This window comes from Lontra canadensis, unplaced genomic scaffold (genome assembly GCF_010015895.1).
Source record: "Lontra canadensis isolate GAN:19392208 unplaced genomic scaffold, GSC_riverotter_1.0 scaffold58, whole genome shotgun sequence".
NCBI lineage: Eukaryota > Metazoa > Chordata > Mammalia > Carnivora > Mustelidae > Lontra > Lontra canadensis.
Window position 1 is genome coordinate 9,431,399 of NW_022631052.1, and position 22,446 is coordinate 9,453,844.

The 22,446-nt window shown below is 49.3% G+C and overlaps 1 protein-coding gene across 1 annotated transcript in view; it reads left to right on the plus strand.

The window, feature by feature from the left end:
• The window catches only part of MLXIP (MLX interacting protein), a 57,055-nt gene that overhangs the window by 29,450 nt on the left and 5,159 nt on the right, over nucleotides 1-22,446 (plus strand). Inside the window, exons 2-12 of the mRNA XM_032876356.1 lie at nucleotides 13,296-13,402; nucleotides 14,133-14,218; nucleotides 15,819-15,908; nucleotides 16,278-16,319; nucleotides 16,654-16,825; nucleotides 17,474-17,563; nucleotides 18,163-18,254; nucleotides 19,207-19,858; nucleotides 20,310-20,431; nucleotides 20,553-20,706; nucleotides 22,107-22,231. Coding sequence (XP_032732247.1) covers nucleotides 13,296-13,402; nucleotides 14,133-14,218; nucleotides 15,819-15,908; nucleotides 16,278-16,319; nucleotides 16,654-16,825; nucleotides 17,474-17,563; nucleotides 18,163-18,254; nucleotides 19,207-19,858; nucleotides 20,310-20,431; nucleotides 20,553-20,706; nucleotides 22,107-22,231 — 1,732 coding nt within the window. The remainder of the gene's footprint in view (nucleotides 1-13,295; nucleotides 13,403-14,132; nucleotides 14,219-15,818; nucleotides 15,909-16,277; nucleotides 16,320-16,653; nucleotides 16,826-17,473; nucleotides 17,564-18,162; nucleotides 18,255-19,206; nucleotides 19,859-20,309; nucleotides 20,432-20,552; nucleotides 20,707-22,106; nucleotides 22,232-22,446) is intronic.

Genomic DNA, 22,446 nt, shown 5'->3' on the forward strand with positions numbered 1-22,446 from the left:
CATAGAATTAACCTGCTAGCTCGCTCCTGCCCCCAGAGAAGTGGGGATTTGATAGAGGTACCTATACCGTCACTGTGACCCTTGTCCTGTCAAAAGTCAAGGTTTGGGTTTCAAATTCAGTGGAGAGCAGATTGCAGTGGTTTTCTTTAATTGTCAAAGCTGACTTTTAGAAAAGGAGCCAGTGTTTTTAAAGCCTATTTATAGGTCTTGGCTACCTGAAGAGTGTTACCTTATCCTTTGAAATGCATCAGACAGCTTCAGATATCTCTGCCTTTTAAGTGGGTTAGGTAGCTGGCAGTGCCTTGAAAACAACTGGTAATGATAATAATAACAAATTTGTTTCTTGCCAGTCTTCGTAGGAACACTTCATAGGAACTCAGAAACATCTGTGATCTATTTCTTTTTTTTCTTTTTTTTTTTTTTAAGATTTTATTTGTTTACTTGACAGAGATCACAAGCAGGCAGAGAGGCAGCCAGAGAGAGAGAGAAGAGGAAGCAGGCCCCCCATCAAGCAGAGAGCCCAACGCCTGGCTCAATCCCAGGATCCCAGGACCACGACCAGAGCCAATGGCAGAGGCCTTAACCCACTGAGCCACCCAGGCGCCCCTGCTGATCTATTTCTATTACCTCTCTGGTGGATAGTTTTTAGAGTCCTGACTCCAGGTGTGTCCTCTGGCTGGAGGCCTTTGTTAATTTACTTTCCCTTTAGGCCAGATATCTGTAACAGGGTGGAGTCTTCATCTTTTACATAAAAATCTTAACCGTGGTGAATATTTGAACCTAGTAATTACCTTTTTGCGTAGGTGGATAAAAGTGCTAAGGAAGGGCCGCCTGGGTGGCTCAGTCAATGAAGCATCTGCCTTGAGCTCAGGTCATGATCTCAGGGTCCTCTGATCGAGCCCCGTGAGGCTCCCTGCTCAGTGGGAAGTCTGCTTCTCCCTCTCCCGCTGCTTCTCCCCTTGCCTGTGTGCGTTCTCTCTCTCTCTCTCTCTCTCTCTCTCTCTCTGTGTGTGTCAAATCAGTCAATTAATCAATCAATCTTTTTAAAAAAACTGCTAGGGAATGGCTGAATTCTTTGAGGGTAGTTACTCCTAATACTGATACGGTAGAAGCTTCTGACTTGTGTCAGAGTGTCTGTGGCTTGGCAGCTTTGATCAGGGTGAGGGTGTCGGTTACCATACTAGCTACTTGCAGGGCCCGAGTATGCTAAGTTAAATACAGTAAAATGTAGACAGAGTTTGTGTTCGGGTGTGTAACTAATTTTGCTGGTTTAGCTTTCTAAATTTTCTTCTTACATTATTTTAAACCATTCATAGAAATATATGATTAGGGGTGCCGGGTGGCTCAGTCAGGTAAACTGCCTTTGGCTCGGGTCATGATCCCAGGGCTCCCTGCTCAGTGGGGAGCCTGCTTCTCCCTTTCCCTCTGCCCTTCCCACCCTGCTTGTGCTCTCTCTCCCCAAAAATAAATAAAATCCTTTTTTAAAAGAAGTATATGATTAGAAATGTGAAAGACGTAGATGAAGTAAATTATAGAATACTAGACAGCTTCAGATTCCTCTGATATTTTAAGTAGGGTAAGTGGCTTGAATAAGAAGCAAACGTACACTGATCTAGGATGGAGATGACCCAGATGGAATGGTCAGCCCTGCCCACGTTAATTTATTTATTAAGTACCACTCTAATCAGATACCAGAATAGTTGTCTTTTGAGATTTGACAAAGTGATTGTAAAGTTGGAACACGGAAGAGTAAATAGGCGAGGATTCTGGAACGCCTGGGTGGCTCAGTCGGTAAGCGGCTGCCTTTGACTCAGGTCAGGATCCCAGTGTCTTGGGATCGAGTCCCGCATTGGGCTCCTTGCTCAGCAGGGAGCTTGCTTCTCCCTCTGCCTCTGCCTGCCTCTCTGTCTGCCTGTGCTCGCTCGCTCTGACAAATAAATAAAATCTTAAAAAAAAAAAAAAGGCAAGGATTCTAACATTTTTAAAAAATGATGGGGACCAACCTAAACTAGATCGTAAAGTATATTACAAATGTATAATTATTAAATCAGTGTTATGCTAGCATAGGATTAGACATGAATCAGTGTCACGAGGCCCCAGAACAGACCCTAGTGTATATTATAATTTAATATATGTTAATGGAAGTTTCATAAAATAGTTGAGCAAGGTGAGACAATCAGATAGCTAATTGGGGTGAGCTGTGTAAAGAAGTACATTGATTTTTTCCCCCTAGATGAATTAGAGTTAAATGTAAAAAGTGAAACCATTAAAAACACATACACAGGGCGCCTGGGTGGTTCAGTCGGTTAAGCCACTGCCTTCGGCTCAGGTCATGGTCTTAGGGTCCTGGGATCGAGTCCCGCATCGGGCTCTCTGCTCAGCAGGGAGCCTGCTTCCCTCTCTCTCTCTCTCTCTCTGCCTGCCTCTCTGTCTACTTGTGATCTCTCTCTGTCAAATAAATAAATAAAATCTTTAAAAAAAAAAACAACAAACCACATGCACAAAATACCAAAAGAAATAGGATGTTCAGGAATAGTCCCAAATAGATATATGAGAACGTAGTGTAGGATAAAGATGGTATTTTAATCCCAGCAGGGGAAATTTTCGTTGGGTTATTTAATAAATAGGAACCATTGACTAAAGCAGGATCCCCTTAACACATATTACAGCAAAATAAATTCCAGTGGACCTAAGACTTGACTGTAAAATGTGGAGCTGTGAGAGCACTGGAGCTGTGAAAACTGGAACAATTTTCACAGTTTGGGCATAGGAAAAGCCTTTTTAAAGTATGGACAAAAAAATAAAAACATTAAAGAAAAGACGTTAAAATTTTTGACTACATTAATGAAAAGTTCCTGCTAAAAATAACAACAAAAGCTCACGATACATACAAAAAATAGAGTAGAGCAAAAACCAAAGCAAGGCACGTCATAAATGGTCAAGGCCGAGTTAGACCATCAAAGATACGGCCAGTAACTCTGTCGTATGTGTTGCAGACATTCCTAGCACATTAAGAGCTCTCTCGCAACACAGAACAAAGAGAAGATAGGTGGATAACTAATATACAAGTTCCAACGGCTAATAAGCATAAAAAGATAGTAGTAAGTGGGAACCAAAAAATCAAATGATTTTTTTGCTTGTTGGCTTCACAAACATTAATAATAACTAATTTAAGTACTGGTTTGGGGAAATAGGCACTAATCACTGCTGTTGGAACTGTAAATTAGTATAAGCTTTGATTCTTTGTAATAAAATTATAAATATATGTATACCCTCCAACTTAGCTTTTGAGTTTCTAGGTATTTATCTCACAGAAACAGTCATGTAATTGCACAAAAATATAAGTATCAGGATCTTCATCACAGCATTGTTTATAATAGTAAAAAACAGAAACAACATGTGTCCGTTAGTATAAATGAGTGTTTATTTATGAAGAAAAAGTTTAGATTGTGATAAATATATACAGCCAATAAAAATTATATGAAACTATATTTATTGGCATAATAAGATACCTGTAACATAAATGAAAATGGATTATAAAGTAGAATTAATGATCCAACATATTTAAATATTTTGTTTGTTCATATGTGTAAGTATATATATATATATGTACGAATATATGTATATTACAAGGATTTAAAGACCAACTACAAATTTAGGGATAATAGTCCACAAGACTGTCCTCACTTCTCACACCAGCTTGTAAATTAGAGGAATTCCCAAAACCATCCTCATGTTGAACAATTCTCTAGGACTCAGGGAACTCACTGAAAACTTAAAGTCTTCATGATGGGTTTATTACAGGAAAAAGCTTCTAATTGAATCAGCAAGGGAAGGGGTGCATAGGGCAGAGTTGAAGACGCATTCAGTGCCGTCCTTCTGCTGGCATTACCTCCTTCCCACCACAGTGTGTGACAGCGCACATGGAGCCTTGTCAGCCAGGGAAGCTCACCTGAGTCTTTGGTGTTCGCAGTTTTTATGGGACTTGATCACATACTGCCTGTGTGGCCACCTTCTGGTCCCCAGCGCCTCCTGGAGATCTGGCTAATACCTTTAGTTATCAGTTCCTCTGGAGATTGGAACTGATACCGTGTGGTCCAAAACCCCTATAGTGAATCAGATTGTTAGAGTCTCCTGAGACCAAAGCCCCCAGGCAAACAAAGATACTCCGGTCAGGCAGAACATTCCAGGGGCAAAGAGGTCACCTCCCAGGAGCCAAGGGCAAAGGCCAGACTCTGGATAAGGTTATTTCATTTCTTCACTCACAATATTGTCACCAAAATTCAGATAATGGTTATTTCTAGGTAGTGGAATTACAGGGGGCTTTGCTTTTGTTTGTACTATGTTGTGTCGTTTGAATTTTCTTTCAGTGCGGGTGTATAATTTAAAATCAATAAGACTAAAAAGCTAAAAAGGAGATTAATGGAAACAATCTCATGGGGTAGATGGGCGGGCGGTGAAGCAATAAAAGAAATGATAAAGGAAGACCAGTAGACATGACTACACACATGTATAATCTACTTATTCGAAGATATGCTATATCAAGAAGTAAAACTCCAAAACTTAAGGGAAACATTTGTAGAAACATCACAAATTAATATTATGGCATTACTAACATAAAATCGCAAGAGAAAAACAGTCAACGTTTTAATGGATAGTGAAAACTGAAGATTTGTATTCTAGTTAACGATCATATGCAGGGTTGTTGTTCCAGTGGCAAGATTGTGCTTACAGCTGCAGAGAATGCCGCCCTGGAAAAGGACTGGGGACTCCTTGTGCTATTTTTGTAACTTCCCGTGTGTCTATAATTACTTCAAAACAAAAAGTTTTTTAGGGGGCACCTGGCTGGCTCAATGGGTTAAGCCTCTGCCTTTGGCTCAAGTCATGATCTCAGGGTCCTGGGATTGAGCCCCACATCAGGCTCTCTGATCGGCAGGGAGCCTGCTTCCCCCTCGACTGCCGCCTGCCTCTCTGCCTGCTTGTGATCTCTGTCTGTCAAATAAATAAGTAAAATCTTTAAAAAAAAAAAAAGTTTTTTAAAAGGCAAAGGGCACAGACAGCTCAATACAGTAAGAGATACATATGGCCAATGCACAGATTTTTTTTTAAGTATTAAAATTTATTAACAAATGATGCAAACTGAAGTGTCATGGCACTTTTTCCTGTTTTAAGTCTGGTCCCATTCCCGGTCCAGAGGAGTCTGAACACCTTGACAAATAAACAGATGAATCTGGCTTTAAATGGTTCCCTGCCCAGCATCCCTGCTCCTGCCTGAAAGTCCAGTTATGGCTAGAATTTGGAAACTCTAGGCTTTCAAACTCAGCAACGTGCCCCAGAACTGACTGCTGTTCAGCTGCGTGCCCCAGCATTGGCTGGTGCTCCCTCTGTCCTTTTATACGTCACCTGTAATTCTCCCAGGGCGGTGGACATCGACACCATTTTATATAGAAGGTGGGGCTTGGACAGCTCATGTCCCTTGTTCGGAAATGGAAACCATTCTCCTTTTCCTGTTGTCTTAGAAGTGGTACAAGCTTGGCGGTGTCTGTCCCCTTATGGAAGGCCAGGACACAGGAGGGATTGCTCTCAGCAAGGATACAGGTCACCAGCATTCACAGGGTGAATGAGAGGTCACCACTGCAGTTTCTCTGATTTTGCCTGGTGTCAACTCCTTCAAGTTGCTTTAATTTTTGAAAGTTATAGAAATGATTCCTCCTTGGGTGCCTGGGTGGCTCAGTCGGTTAAGCGTCTGCCTTGGGCTCAGGTCATGATCCCAGGGTCTTGGGATTGAGCCCCACATCGGGCTCCCTGTTCAGCGGGGAGTCTGCTTCTCCCTCTGCCTGCTGCTCCCCCTGCTTGTACTCTTTGTCAAATAAATAAATAAAATCTTTAAAAAAAAGAAATGATTACTCCCTGTTTTTTACACAAAACAGACAGGCCCTCACAAATATGCTCACACATGAGGGCAGATGCACACCTAGACACTAGCACACACATGTACACAAGTGTGCTCTCTCACACACATAGTCACACATGCAGACCACACACCTGTACACATACACACCCATATACATCACACACCCACACACCACATACATCAGCACACGTACGCACATGAACACAACACATACTCGCTCATCTTGTCAGTAGGACAGACCCAGGGACAAGGACCTCAGGAGGGTATGTTCTTGCCTTGCTGTCATTGCCCTCAGAATCTGCTTCTCCAACAGGACTTTCTTTGAATATAAGAAAGTAAAATAGACACCAAGCACCCCCTGAGGAGGATGAGTTGCGGGTGCAGGAGGGAGGACCCATGTTTAGGCGTGGGAGCAGGGCCTGACAACCTCGGGAGTTTCCTCTGGGAGGAGGCTCTGCTCGGGCAGGAGGCCCAAGGCGGAGGCCCACAGCTCAGGCGATTCCGTTAAACACACTGCCCTCCTCCTGCCATGCCTCTCGCTGTGCCTGCTCCCCACATCTTGGCTCCTCAATGAACCTTTGTCCGTCTGGAGCCTGTTAGTTTTGGCTCCTAGCTGCGTGTGGAACCAGGCCCAGATCCCAGGAAAGCCAATAGAGACCGCTCTTTTGGAGAAAAAGAGAATCCTGGAAGAGAGACCAGTCTGAGCATTATTAATCTACTCACTCATTAAAGAAACCACTTAATAAGCATTATCCTCATATTTGGGTCTAATTCACAAAATTGACTTGCACATGAACTTTATATCTGTTCATGTGATTAATTGCCTTCCCCAGTTAACCCGAAGCTCTCTTATAAGGTCTTGAACTGTACCTGGTCTTTTTGCCTTATTTATTTTGGAAAAAAGAAAAACAAACCAAAAAACCTATTCTTGTATTATATTTCAGCAGTATGAAACAGTTAACAGCGAAAACTAAGTCTCCAACTGAACCCCTTCATTCTCCAATTCAGCTCTCTAAAGGGAAATCACTGTTTTCCTGTTCCCGTTTCTCCTGCATCTGAGATTGCCTACAGGTTGTCTCTTCTCCCTCTCGGCCCAGCCCGTGTGTCTTGTGTGTGTAGCTCCCTGTTACAAATACACACGGCGGCCACACCGTCCTTCTTGCCCCTCAGTGTCCTCCTCGCTATATAGCTTGTGGCTCTGCCTGCGTCTCAGCGCATAAAATGTGTGCTGTTGTGCAGTTGCCCCATGGTGTCCCTCTCTGTGGGTACAACACAGTTTTCAAACCAGTTCCCTTTGATGAGTGTGTGAGTCGTTTCCAGCCTTTGGCTGCCACTTCAGTGCTGCTGTTTGATATCTTTCCACATGTGTCCTTGTTTGTTTGTTTGTTTGTTTATTTGACAGAGATCACAAGTAGGCAGAGAGGCAGGCAGAGGTGGGGGGGAAGCAGGCTTCCTGCCTAGCAGAGAGCCCGACTCGGGGCTCGATCCCTGGACCCTAAGACCATGACCAGAGCTGAAGGCAGAGGCTTAACCCACTGAGCCACCCAGGCGCCCCTCCACGTGTGTCCTTGTGCACATGTGCACGTGAATCAGTTCCTAACAGTGGGATTGTGAGTCAAAGGGAGGTGCATTGAAGATGTTGACAAACAGTTGTCTGCTTGCCCCCCCAACAAAGTTGTTTTTGCCCATCATTGTATCCCCAGGGCAGCAGCACTATTGGTAACAGCCAAAAGGTGAAACGACAAATGTCCACTCACGAGTGCAAGGATAAGCACGTGGTCTGTCCCTCCAGCGGGATGGAATTCCGCCGTGGAAAGCAACGAAGGACTAGCCCTTGTTACAACGTGGATGGCCCTTGAAACTAGTGTGCCTCGTGAAAAAAGCCACATGCAAACCACGTATTTAATCATTCTGTTTATATGAAGTGTCCAGAAGAAACAAACCAGAGAGACAAAGTAGATTAGTGGCTGCCAGGGCATGGGGAGGAGGAGATGGGGAGTGACTGCTCCATGGGTACAGGCTTCCTTTTGGGATGATGAAAACTGTTGTGAACCTAGGTAGCCCCGATGGGCACATAGCATTGCAGATCGCTTAAAGCCACTGAATCGTATGCTTTAAAATGGTTCAGATGGTAAGTTTTATGTTATATATACTTGATCACAATAAAAAAGAGTCAATAAATGGTAGCCAGAATCTTATCTTTATTGTCAATCAGGCTGAGGGTATGGCTTATAGGTGAACCCAGACTGCCTTTCCAGGCGTCTCAGGCAGTCCTGGACTAGGACAGGCCCCATCCCCCGCCCCAGGCTCTGCAGGAGCAGAGCAGGACAAATGGCAGCTTGCTCCCAAGAGGAGAGGCGGGGAAGGGCCTGGACCACCCACTCTGGTTCCTCCTCCTACACTCACAGCTGACATAACCCACGCTGCTTAGCTGGGTGGGAATAAAGGAGAGGCAGGGCTAGGGATAACTTGCTATTGGGTGTCCAGGAAGCATTTTGAGGAATGGGGAAGAAATATGGCCCCATAACAAGCAAGGATAGTTCAGTGAACAAATGAATGGGGCCCCCCCCCAACTCTTCTGGGACCTGTAGCGACAGATCCTAGAGCCCTCTGCCTGCTTTCTTTTGGAGAGAATGATCCAACTGGGAGTTAGGAGCTAATCCTACCTGGTACGGACAGAATACAAAAGTCCCCTCTTGGACCCACCTACCCCCAGTTCTTCTTAATTTCAGCTCCTGTCTGTGTAAAGCTTGCACTTTAATTTCCATTCCAAAGCAGTCTCTTGCCAGACCTCTGAAGAGTTCAGTTTGCTAGTCCATCCAACAACAGTCTTTTTTTTTTTTTAAGATATATTTATGTATTTGAGGTGGGGAGGGGCAGAGGGGGAGAGAGAGGATCTCAAGCAAACTCCCTGCTGAGCATGGAGCCAGCCCCATGCCGGGCTCCATCCATGACCCTGAGCCGAAACCAAGAGTCAGCTCCTCAATCAACTGGGCCCCCCCAGGCGCCCCCCTCCCCAACAGTTCTGAGAGACCCTTGTTGTACTCTGAATTACCTGTGTCAGGCGGTGAGCCTGTCTTCTGGGAGAGTGTCCGTGACAGGGCAGTGTGAAGATCTGTCATTATGGAGAAGGCTAACAGTCACTTAGTAGCTCCGTATTTAAAAGCGCCTCCCATGTGCCAGGCACTGTGCTGGGATGAGTCAGCCCTAGACCTTGGCCTTCCCGAAGTTTGGGGAGAATCCGGGATCATTATTCTGACAGGGAAGCCCATGGGGTATGTAGGAGGGCAGTTTGGGGAGGTGAGGCCGGAAGAGGGCTTTGTTTATTGAGGCGAAGCCAGTGGTCTTAAAAATTTTTGTCATGTGTTTCTGGTTACTCTTTTTTTTTTTTTTAAGATTTTATTTATTTATTTGACAGACAAGAGATCACAAGTAGGCAGACAGGCAGGCAGAGAGAGAGGGGGAAGCAGGCTTCCCGCTGAGCAGAGAGCCCGATGCGGGGCTCGATCCCAGGACCCTGAAATCACAACCCAAGCCGAAGGCAGAGGCTTAAACCCCTGAGCCACCCAGGCGCCCCTCTGGTTACTCTTTAAAGAAGGAATGTGGTGGGGCATCTGGGTCGCTCAGTCAGTTGAGCATCTGGCTCGATTTTGGCTCATGTCGTGCTCTCAGGGTTATGAGATCAAGCCCTGGTGTTGGGCTCCGTGCTGGGCACCTGCTTAAGATTCTCTCTCTCCCCGTCCCCATCTGCCCCCTCCCCTCCAAAAGGAAGGAAAGTAGCATACTCTTGAGTTAGACCAAGAAGGACCCCACCAGCCATTTCTGGAGGATGAGTGAAGCTGGGGCAGGGTTGGGGGAGCAGAAGCCTGACTACAAACGCTTTCTGGGGCCCCTGCTCTGGAGAGCTCTGCCAAGGGAGCTGCGAGTCCCTTTTACAAGTGTGTAGAGCAACCCATCCCCAGTGTGTTCCCTGGGAAACTAGACTTTGGGTGCCCCCCATGATAAGGGTCCCAGTCCAGGTTTGGTCTGTGGATGTCTGCGTAAGGAATGTCCCCTCTTCCCTCCTTGAAGATTATGGTGACATCAGCGGACCAAAGGCTCTGAGAGGCCCATCAGTGAGGAGACTTAAAGAAATTTATCCCCCCGTTTTCCTAAAAATGTGTCTATGGAACCCTTTTTTTCTCTGTAGTACTTTGATATATAGAACTCTTTGTGCTGCTTTTTCAGACCTTGTCTTGAAATTTCTATGGACCAGGAGTGGTCAGTCACCATAAAAAACATCCTAGACAGTGCTCTTTCACTGTCTCTAGTTCTGTGGGCAGGTTGGGTTTGGGTTTTGGACTCACTTCTTCGTGCTGGTTGAGCACCACCTGTTGACTGTTCAGATATTACAGAAACCTGGGACAACAATGGGACAGCAGTTGTACGTTCTGGATTCCTACATATTTGTGCTGAGGTTTGACCAAATTTGATGTAAACATCAAGGAAAAGTAAACCATTTGAGCAGGCAAGGAGGAAGAAGAGGAGAACCCCAAACTGCCCCCTGTCCAGTTTGGTTTCTAGCTCGCAGAGTTTAGCTCCCTTTGTATCTTCCCTTCTTCATTTTATAAAATCGAAGCTGCTGGCATGATCTGACATCTTTGAGGAGATGGTCTTACATCCACATCAGCCACTTTTTCTTAACAAAGCAGGGGTGAGAGTTGGTCTGTAGTTAAGCACAATGGTTGGTTCTTACAGAGCACTGCAGGACACCAAAGGTTTTTCTCTTCCCTGGAGTCCTCATTCGCATGGCGTCCCTTCTGCTTCTGTCCTCCGCGGTCATCTGTGTAGCAGCAAACACCCTGAAGGATTCCACAGAGAGAGTGACCTTTGAATGCTGGCTTCAGCATGAGAAAGCTGTCAATTACGGAAAAAGTGTCTTTTCTCCCTTTAAGGAAATTAAAAAACAGGGACAGTTTTCCGTTTTGTTTTGTTTCTGGGAACCACCTGCCTAGCTAGATACCAAATTGCTGGAAGGTCTTACAGAAGAGGGGAGAGAGGGTTGGTTTTGCCAAGCTGTGGGACCTAATCTACTCTGCCGTGCGCTCTGCTCTCCCCCCTGGGGTCCAGTGCCGCACCCCCCCCCCCCCCCCCCCCCGCCGCCGCAGGAGCTCTAGACCGGGTGTGTGGTTGCTCACCTCAGGGCCACCACCGGCTTGCAGAAGAGCAGCAGGGGTCACTCCCTGGCTAAGGTTAAGCCCTTTTCCTTATCTTCTAGGTGGTAGCTGAGATGTCACATCCTCCAGAAAGCCTCCCCTGACTATTCAGGCTGGGTTGGTTATGCAACTCTGTGCTCCCACAGCCCTCTGCTCTTTGTTGACCCTCAGCACAGGGGCGGGGCCTCATGTGCCCCATCTGTTCCTTTCCTCCATTTGTAGCGCTTGTCCCTTGTCGAATGCATGAGTGAGGGTCTCTGCCTTCCAAGCTCTGAGACAAGGCTGCCCTCTGTCCTGGTCTTTGTTCACTGGTATCGAGGGTGGGCCTGCGGATGTCACCTTTCTCCTCCCCTGGGGGAGGAAGAGCCACATGTCAGTGGAGGCAAACACAAAGAACTTTTCAAGTCAGATGATGTTAAAACTCAGGCCTTTCAGTAGTAACTTAAGTCCAGATAGTTGAGATGGTTACGTAGAACGTATTTTGCGGTAGGGTTTGCCAGTTATATGTGTCTAAGTGTATATGTATATGTACACGATCCTTATCAAAACGCTCAGGAGGAAATGGCATTATCCTGAGTTTACCCAGGTAACTGGGTGTCAGACAAGTTACCTGACTGCAAAGCTGCCTCGTGCACATGCGATGCTGCAGAGGCTTGAGGCCTAGCCACTGGCTGCTGAGGCTGAGGGCGAGCAGACTGCTTGGAGGTGGCTTAGGAGTACCTTCAGACGGAGCAGAAGTGGCAAAGGAGGTGTCTGACGGGTTGGAAATATCCAACCCTTTGAGCTGAGACTGTTGCTCTGTCTGTCCCTCAGACTCTGTGAGGGCATCCTGAGGCGTTTTTCTCTCTGGGACTCCCAGCCTTCTGCTCCGTGTGATCCAAACCCCGGCTCACTGGGATAGGTGGGAGAGGCACGAGGTCTTTGCCAGGTGCCCAGCCAGGGGCTTTGCTTTTAAGCCAGGTTCGCAGGTTCACACAGGGCTTACGGCTTGGGTGCTGTCTTTGGAGACCAGTTGCTGTTCCTCACGAGGTCTTTCTGAGTGGGTTTGCAGAAGAGGCAGGGCTGTGGCTCACAGCCGGGTAGAACCACCAGAACCCACTAGGGCACGGACTGAAGATCTTGCCTTGTCCCTCTCAAGCCTTCTGAAAAAAGGAGCCCTGTGTCAGCTGCCCTGCCCGAAGGTGGCTTCTGACACAGCGCTTGGCAAACTAGACTGAGAAGCCCATGCCACTGGGGAGTGACTCGCCTGTGGGTGGCTGGGTTCAAGGGCTCCTTAGCTCATCCAGAGAAGAATTATTTCCAGATCCTGCTGTGTGCCATGGTCTCTGCTAGGTGCTTAGGGGGGTGACACCTAACAGGTCCTCTCCTCGGTGAGCTGCAGGTACTACATGCAGCTGTGGGTGTGGATACTGCCCTGTGGAGGGTGGCTGAGTGCCGCCTTTGAGTTTGAGCGGTGCTCAGGGAACCCCGAAGGAGTCATCAGCAGCCTAGGGGGGAGGCCATTGCCAGCACGGAGGAGATGGTGTTGGAGGAGGGGGCAGAAGGAGGTCCGTGAGGAGTTAGGACCATGGGTGCACAGGACTGGAGGCAGGAGAGAGTCCCACAGGCTCAAAGGCCAATGGGATGGTTTGTGTGCCTGCATTGTAAATGCCTTTTGGGGACTGGTGACAAAGGAGGTGGACCAGGGTAAAGGAGCTTGGCTTTTACTTATTTGCTGGCAGATTTCTTTCTTTCTTCCTCCCACCCCCTGCTTTATTGGGTTGTAATTGACCTACAACATTGCATAAGCTGAGGTAAGGTGTACAACATGGAGATCTGATATATTGAAAAATCAAAAGATTTTTTTAACTTTTAATTAGGAAAATTTAAAAGACAGGTGAACATCGGCAGACTAAGACCGTGAACCCATGTGCCATCGTCCCATTCCAGCACCTACCAATGCGTGGCCAGTCCTTTCCCCTCTGTGCACTGACACTGTCACCACCCCCACTCCCACCTCCCCTTTCCCTACTGCTGATCACTTTGAAGAAATCCCAAAGTGACTGGTATCTTCTGTGAAGCCTAGCCTGTCTCTTATGATGGCTTAATCCAGAATGTTGAAGCCTGGAGTGAGTGGGTGGCACTTCTCGATTTCATTTCATTTTCAGAGGAACCACTAAGTTTCCCTTCTTTGTCTTATCTTTCAGTGGGAAGCTGGTATCCCCCAAGTGGAAGAATTTCAAGGGCCTGAAGCTCCAGTGGAGAGACAAGATCCGGCTCAATAATGCCATCTGGCGGGCGTGGTACATGCAGTGTGAGTGCTACGCAGGCTTCTGGCAGGAGGGGCCTGCTGGGGCCAGAGGCCTTGTGGTGGGTGGGACTTCCAGGTTCACGTTGGGGCCCAGAGCCCACTTTTCAAACACGATGCCTCAAAGGGAAGCCTCTCTTGGGGAGTCTGCAGCAATTGGAAAACCAAGCCAAATCCTAATGAACTAGGTACTTCTCAGGTGTCAGGCCCCAGGGGCCCGTCACGTGGTCTGTGTCGTGTAGTTGCCCATAATCTGCAGGAGACAGATGTGTTAGCCCAGTGCTCACAGCATAACGTGCTCACTATTAGGTTAGACGCTTGGGTCCAGGTTGTAAAGGCAGAGGTGGGAGGGCTTAGTTCTCTCCAGGGGAATTAAGGATGTTGTAGCAGAGGGGACATTTGAAGAGTCAGGGAACAGTTCCTGTTTCAGCAGGTCGAAGAAGATACAGACCCAGGCCATGTTCATTCTCCACCTGGCTTCATGCCAGAAGATCCAATGATCTTTGGGTTGGGGCATGCTTGGGTTACTGACCCATGAGTACTGAACCCTTGGGTTCTTACCCATGAGTTACTGACAGATTCTTTTCCTTTATACTCTGAAATCTCATTTTCAAGAGAAGGAGAAGGAAAGAACACTTAGGAGGGTCCCGCTCTAAGGGGGATGTGGACAGAGGAGGCAAGGGCTCCTTCAGGGGTCTTGGTCATAGTGATGATGTCTCATCCTTTCTCTGCCTAGATTTGGAGAAGCGCAAGAATCCTGTGTGCCACTTTGTCACTCCACTAGATGGCTCTGTTGAAGTAGATGAGCATCGCAGGCCGGAGGTACTTGGCTTGTGGCCATCAGTAGCTGGAAAGGATCTGTCCTCATCAGGAGGAAGCCACTCTCCCAGGGCTCGGAGCAGGGGTTGGATTCTGCAGCAGTCGGGGTGGTGTGGGGAGAAGGTCTGGCTGCGCCGCCCCGCAACCATGTTGATGTTGTGACAGCCCACAGAGGCTCCCCTCTTCTTAGGCTGGGCTGACCCACAGCACTCAGGGGTTCTCCCGCTGGGACTTACTCTCCACTGTCCCTTAACACTGGCCTTTCTCTGGAAGTCAAGGGAGAGATCTGGGCTCCTTACAAGGCAGTTATCTTTAATAGTTAAAGAATGACCTCAAGATCTTTCTATGTGGAGATGGAAAGATGCTGAAGAAATAGTAAATGAAAAAAAAAAAGTTGTACAACAGTATTTTAGTAACTTTATGTTAATTTTTTTAAAGCGTGTATCTGCGTGATTATGTGTGTGTAGGAAAAGTCTAGAAGGATACACTGAAATCCTTTATTGGGTGCTGCTTCTGGGGAGGGTGATTAGAGTGAAGCGGATACCCTTTATACCCTCCTGTGTTGTTTTAATGTTATCCTAGCCTGTCTTACTGTTAGGATAAAAGGGGGAACAATTAGAAAGTAAAAGACTCAGTGAAAGACCCTTTTGGTGGTGGGATATGATCTGGTATTGGACAATATTAAGGAATATCATTTTGTTGGTTCTGGTGATAATATTGTATTGTTCACTGTGAAGATTCTTTACTGTCGGACACATAATGAAGTATTGTTAGGTGAAATTATATGGGCCTTATGATGTGTGGGACTTGCTTTAATATACTCCAGCCATGCCTGGGTGGCTCAGTGGGTTAAAGCCTCTGCCTTCGGCTCAGGTCATGATCCCAGTGTCCTGGGATCGAGCCCCGCATCGGGCTCTCTGCTCGGTGGGGAGCCTGCTTTGCTTCCTCCTCTCTCTCTCTGCCTGCCTCTCTCTGCCTACTTGTGATCTCTGTCTGTCAAATGAATAAATAAAATCTTAAAAAAAAAAAAAAATATATATATATATATATACTCCAGCCATAAACAAAAAGGAGCCTGAAAGTGAGGTGGGCTCTCTGAGGAGGTTGTAGCTTCTTTGACACCAGAGCTCTTCAGGCATATCGTGGAAGGGGCTCCCCTGCGTGATGGAAAGTTTGAAGTAGCTGCTCTTGGAAGTCACTTTCCATCTAAAACTTCTGTGATTGGCCATTTGTTTTCACCCTTTGAAAATGTGGCAGAGTCTCCTGGATAAGGGCATTTAGTGCTACCCCTGGCTCTTTGTAGGGCTTTTTCAGTGCCTGGGTGGAGCGCCCTTTCCCTCTTCCCGCCCAAGCACTCTCTGACCCATGGTCCAGTCTAGACCCTTAGGAGCCGTACTCCCGAAGACGCACTTCATTATCTGAGGTCATGAAATAAAAGCCCGTCTTTGGGGTGGGACACACTTTGTGAATGAAGTTATGTGCATGTGGTAGGGTTCTCTGAATTGGATTGCCCAGGGCTGACTGCTAGCCTTTATTTTCAGGTCAAGTTCTGCCAATCAACCTAGATTGCCCTCTTTTGATTCCGACCCATATCTCTTCACAGGCCATCACCACGGAAGGGAAGTACTGGAAAAGCCGCATCGAGATAGTGATCCGGGAGTATCACAAGTGGAGAACCTACTTCAAGAAAAGGGTATCTGGCTTGGACTCCAAGAACAGCATGTTCAGGAAGCACCATAGGGGAGGGAGGATCTAAGTCTATGTTCTAACACTGTTCCCCAAGGCTGTGGCTCCGTCGCTGGCCCCGGGGAACCCAGCCCAAGTGATGGGCCTGCTTTGGCTAAGTTATCTGTGGTCTCAGTTTCTCCGGCTGTTAGTTACCTCACAAACACTGGTTGAGAATCTCTTCTGTGCCCAGCATGGGCCTGGGAACGGCAGAGAGCAGGATCTCTCATGTGCCTCTCAGGGAGATGAGCCCTAGATGCTTCCTGGAGGAGAGGCTGAGGGCCTCATCCTCTCCCAGGACCCTGGGTGACCACCTTGTCTCCCCTTTTCTCCACAGCTACAGCAGCACAAGGATGAGGACCTTTCCAGCCTGGCCCAGGTGAGTGAGCTTAGGGGCCATGAGGACCCTCACGAGAGCCCTCCTTTGACAAGAAACAGGAATGATGTGGGTGGCCCGACAGTGAAGCCTGCAGTAGGAGGTTGTGGGGACAAAGACTGTCCCTGCAGCTCCAGGAGGGGCCACCTCCCTTCTCACACGGAGGACATGCAGGCTAAGGAAACAGGCCAGTTCTCCCTGCTCCACATGCTCCCCTCATGTTTTACAGCAGCCCTTGCAGCTCTCTCCGATAGGGTAACATGATGTGATCAGGAATTCTGAGTTCACTAGTGCCCCTCTGATTTTTTGTCCCTCCCCCTGTCCCTGTTGGTGGTAGGATGATGACATGCTTTATTGGCACAAACGTGGGGATGGATGGAAGACCCCAGTCCCCATGGAGGAAGACCCACTGCTGGACACAGACATGCTCATGTCGGAATTCAGTGACACCCTCTTCTCAACACTTTCCTCACACCAGCCGGTGGCGTGGCCCAACCCCCGGGAAATAGGTAAGCCATCTCTAAATCCTTGACCCTGAACACACAGCAGGCTTCCTTCTCTGGCATCGCCCCCGTAACCTGGCCCCCCAGGGCAGGATTGGCCAACCTTGCTGGCATCTGAGGGCCACATGCACTGAGTGGGTGGAGACTGCAAATGGGCCTTCCTGGGCAGCTGTCAGGTCCATGGTACCCCTGCAAGAAGACTGGGATTTGGTCTGAATCAATTTCACATTTCTGACACTGTCCCCTTAGCAGAGGTTTTGTGCTTAGGCCAACTGACAGGGCCCTTGACTGACAGGGAAGAAAATCAGAAGCATTCCTGGGCACGACCTTTTGCCTGGCTGAAGTCAGGCATCCAGTTAACCCCTCAGGGAAGAGCCCACAGACTACCAGTTAGAACTGGGGATCTCTGCATCCCGGCAGTATCTGTTCCCTGACACTTTATCTTTCTTAAAAAATTCTCTTTCTTTCCTGCCTTCTGTGGGTGGAGAATAGCCTCAAACCCACAAGAAGGTAGAAATTCCTGCCAGCCGCCTGCACATCTCCTTGGAAGAATCCGAACAGGGCCAGGAGGATCCAGTCAGGCCTTGTATGTGTTTCCGCAACATTGTCTGAGAAGGCAGAATGATTCCTTTGTCTCCTTTCTGATTCTTACAGCACATCTGGGAAATGCAGACATGATCCAGCCGGGGCTGATTCCCCTGCAGCCCAACCTGGACTTCATGGACACTTTCGAACCCTTCCAGGGTGAGGACATGGGGCAGGAAGAGAGCATGGCCACCTGATCTCCCTTTGCCCAGGATAAAGCACACTGGTGTTTCCTTTTCATAGAGGGAACTGTTAGAATGGGCAAGAGGGAGTACTTAGAATTTTTCAGAAGTATATGTATATGTATGTGTATATGTATATGTATATGTATATGTATATTGGTAGTAGTTGCGAGGTCTGGGAAGCTTTTCTGCAGCAGGGTTCTCTCTTAAAGAGAATCACCATTCTCCTGTGGACTCAGATCCTCAGGTTTGCCCAGGACCGTAAGCAGTTCTCCCTATAGGCAGCAGAGGGCGCTGGCAACACAGCCGCCTCCCAGCAGGGTCCTGCGGTTAGAACTGGGTTCATAAGAGCTGCCAAACGCCCGGCCTGGGAGTATTTCAGACCCCACACTAGTTGCCAGCATGAGCGGTTCCAATTAGAGGGCCTCTTTCTGCAGAGTTACCTCAGGCGGGGGATGCTCTCTGGCCATGGCATTCCTCTGGGTAAGATGGGGTTCAGTGCTCGATTTATTTGGATCTTAATTCAAGGATATGATGGGCACATAGAGCTTAAAAGCACCCAATGTTGTCTTTCAGACCTCTTCTCTTCCAGCCGCTCCATTTTTGGTTCCATGCTGCCTGCTCCTGTCTCAGCACCTGCACCAGATCCCAACAGTCCACCTGCTCAGGTAGAGGGAACTGGGGAGAGGTGGCCAGGGCTAGACTAATGAGTAACTGTGAGAAAGTCATAAGCAGAGTGCTACAGCTTGCTAGCTCTAGTGCTGAACAAACACACACGAAGTGTAAAAAAGTTATTCTAGCCCTCCTTGAAAGCAGCCATAGATCTCCACAAGGTAGGAGCTATCTATAAACATTGGCTCCTGCCTGAAGCTCCCCATAACCGGTGTGCAGTGAGCTCTGTTTAACCAGTTAAGAAAGAATTAGCAAAGGAAAACATGGATCGCTAATAAACAGAAGTTCTGTAAAAAGAAGTTCCTCTTTTACTTTCTACTTAACAATGAACACAGGCTGGTTATCAGCCGCTGGGGCTGCAGAGCCGAGTGAGGCACGGCTCTTTGCCTGCAGGGGCTCTGAGGCTGGTACCCGTATCCGGTTAGACACAGAAACCTGGCCCCATCTTCTTCCATCTGGCTCTGGGAAGAATTTCTTCTATAGAGACTGAGATCTTGACAATTGATTCCTTATAGCATTTCCCTTTTAGGAAGAGGTGACCTCTAGAAGTTGATACATGAAACTGTCCTGAGGGAACCCCATGAGCAGCTGTGCTCCAGGCTGCCTGTGCTCTGTAACAGAAGATGGCCGGGACTTTGGGGGGACCCCTGCTGTACTCTAGAAATAGGATATTCCCAGGCCCAGAGCCAACTGTGTGCAGACAGACACTTTGTCTGAGCTCCGTGTTATCATTTAGTCCTTAATGGAAACAAGACCCCTATGGACGCCTGGAGAGACAGAGCTCCGTTCCCCCCAGATTGGCAGGAATGGGGACAGGAGCCATCGCCCTGTCCCTCTGTTGGAAGGTTCTGCTCAGGTGCCCAACATCCGTTGTTGGACTTTGTGGGTGTGTTGTACCAGGAAGTGAGCAGCGACTTGTGTGATCCAGCATTTGTCCTCCTTTCCTAGGAGAACGTCCTGTCAACCACAGCGCTCCCCACCGTGAGCCTCCCTGATGGCCTCATAGCACCTCCTGCAGCCACTGCCCTGGATGCCACGGATGGGGAGGGCTGCGAACGAGCTCCCCGGCCTGGAGACCCCTTTATCCAGCCCACAGACTTCGGTCCCCCTGCACCACCACTGAATGTCCCTCAGCCTTTCCTGCCCGTGTTCACCATGCCCTTGCTATCTCCCAGCCCTGCCCCAGCACCTGCTTCTCCTGCCCTCCCTTTAGCCCCGCCCCCTGCCCCTGCCTTGAGCCCCTCAGCTCCACCTACCTTCCTGCAGCCGAAGTTTGCTGGAGCCAGCAAGTCGCCCTCCGTCATCACACACACGGCCTCTGCCACCCTCACCCATGATGCATCCGCCACCACCTTCAGCCAGAGCCAGGGCCTTGTCATCACAACCCACCATCCCACGCCCTCGGTGTCCCCCTGTGGCCTGGCGCTTCCTCCGGTCACCCGGCCGCCAACCGCTGGGCCTCCCCAACCCTGTTTAACATTTGTGCACCCCAAACCTGTCTCTCTGACTGGGGGAAGGCCCAAGCAGCCCCCCAAAATAGTGCCTGCTCCCAAACCAGAGTCTGTGTCCGTGGTATTGAAGAATGCTTGCATCGCCCCAGGTGAGTCAGGTGGAAGGAAGCCAACGTCTGATCTCCCCTTCCCGGAGGATATGTCCCTGTCTCCAAGGCTTACAAACTTGTGACACACACACACACACACTTGTGAAACGAAAGTGTTCCAATCTACCACATGTGTGTGATCTAGTCTGTTGTCTACTCTGTGGTGGTCTTTTCAAGTTAGTCTCAACCCAATTTGAAAAAGCGCGGTCCAGGTGATCTCTTTCCTGGGCCTGTAATTTGTCCTCTTTGAGGAGAAGCTGCAAAACAGATGTCAGATACAAAACGAGTGGTTTTGTCTCTCTGTGGCCTATGGTGAGAGAGGTGACGTCTGAGCAGCAGGGGAGGGGTCTGTGCTGCTCCTGGGGGCCCCACAGGCCTGGGCTCTGCAGCAGTCGTGTTGGAAGCAGAGCCCCGCAACTCCAGGCCTCACTGTCACTTCTTGTTCTGGCAGCTGCCTTTTCAGGACAACCACAAGCAGTGATTATGACATCAGGCCCTCTGAAGAGAGAAGGGATGTTGGCTTCTACCGTGTCCCAGTCCAATGTGGTCCTCACGCCCGCTGCTATTGCCCGGGTGAGGAGGCCCTAGGCAGACCCTCCGTATCCTTATCACCCCAACATGGCCCTGCTTTTGGGTGGTTCTCATCTGACACGACTGTGGTTGGGGGTGACCTCCCTCTCCTGTGTCACCTCAGGCTCCTGGAGTCACGGAGTTCCACAGTGGCATCCTGGTGACAGACCTTGGCCACACCACGAGCAGCCAGCCGGCCCCTGTCTCTCGGCTCTTCTCTCCAAGCACAGTGCAAGACGCCCTGGTGAAGGGCGAGCAGGTCCCGGCCACGGGTTCCAGTGAGTGTGCGCTGCAGTCGGAACGGTTGGGACTTCGTGAGTGAAATGAGCACGCCCGCGTGGTCAGGGAGACCGCCCATGGGGTTCCCCAGGATTAGGGCTGGACTGTGCAGTGAGGTCTTAGAAGCCTGCCCGTGGCCCACGCTGGGGAGTGCTCAGCCAGTGGCAGCTCACCCCAGGAGCAGGAAAGGGGCAAGCGTGTGCAGGGCAGGCGACCGATGCACTTGGGGAACACCACTCTGACCCCCCTCAGAAAGGCCTGGCTCTGAGCTGCCGGTTCTGATTGAGAAAAGGGATTGAGGCTGTCAACGCTTTCCAGAAAACGGGAACCACCTAGGCTTGTCTCCACATCAATGTGGTCATCCCTTAGTTTTCAAGCCCCTCACATCTGTTGAGCCCATTTCCACACCGTGGATCTTCCATCGGCAGGAGGGTCGGGGGAGAACTGATTGTGCCCAGTGAAGAGCCGTGGAGCCCGGGATAAAGGAGTTGCCCGAGGCTGTGCCCCTGGTGGTGGGGTAGAACCAGAACCTAGGCCTCCTCCTCTCAGATGCCCACTGGGGAGGGAGACCAAAGGTGCCTTGTCTCAAGTAAAAGCTGGGCATGGCCACTGCTGGAGCTCCACGCTGAACAGTCCAGGAGACGAGCAGGGCTGGTCTCTGTCTACACAGATGAGACCGTGGAGGGACTTGTCCAGGGAGGCTGGATGAATAAGGGCCTCCAGCCTGGAAAGCTAAAGACGAAGACTGGTTGGTTACAGGTCAGGCCCGTACGGTGGCGTCAGGGCTCAGGAAGCGTAGCAGTACCCTGACTGCCGGGACGCAGAACACGGGGCACTGGAGCCATGATGGGAAACTGAGCAGCAAGGCAGGGAGGTGGTCAGCGCCGCAGAAAGGAGTGCACGGAGGCTCTCTGGGCAGGCGGGCGGGGCAGCCCTAGGCGACTCCAGGGGCCTCCTGCGAGTTGCCAGTGACCAGGGCACGGCTGGCATGGGAGTGGACCAAGATTGAAAATGTAGAGTTGAAAGAGCAAGAATGAACAGCTTTGTGTACTGGACACACAGGGTAAGAGGCTCACAGAGGCCTCCAGGTGGCCTGTTAACAGGTTGCATTAGCAGTCAGGCCTCCTCTCGGAACTCTCCATGCCCCAAGAGCTATGGCTGGCCAAGCTCAGGCCGTATTGCCACCCCACGTCCAGCCAGCCTTCATCAGGCCTTGTCCACACCTAACAGAACATTCCTTGGGAGGTTGGCAAGGATTTCTCCAGTTTTTGCTCTGGGGTCACTGGGGGAGGTTTCAGATGGGTTTCCAGGTTTGGGACTTGGGATTCCCTTCCTTGGTGGGCACTGCTTCAACTGCTGTGGCCAGCCGTGTCCTAAGAGGAGTCTCTGTTCTTCTCAGGTCGAGATGGCCCAAACTCAGGGCAGGCCTCTCCATGTGCTTCAGAGCAGAGCCCCAGTCCCCAGTCTCCCCAGAACAACTGCTCAGGGAAATCTGCAGACCCCAAAAATGTGGCTGCTTTAAAGGTATCACAGGTCTCTCTTGGGGCTTGATTTCCTTGGAGGGATGGGGGTAGGGGCAAGGAGAATATCAAGGGACCACTGGGGCTGCTGTGTCCCTTACTAGGGACACACAGGAAAGGAGCAGCACAGACCTCGCCGATGTTCCAGCAGGCTAAGGTAGCATCAGGAACCTGGATGTTTGCTACTTAATCTGGAGATAGGTTGGCGGCTCCTCCCGT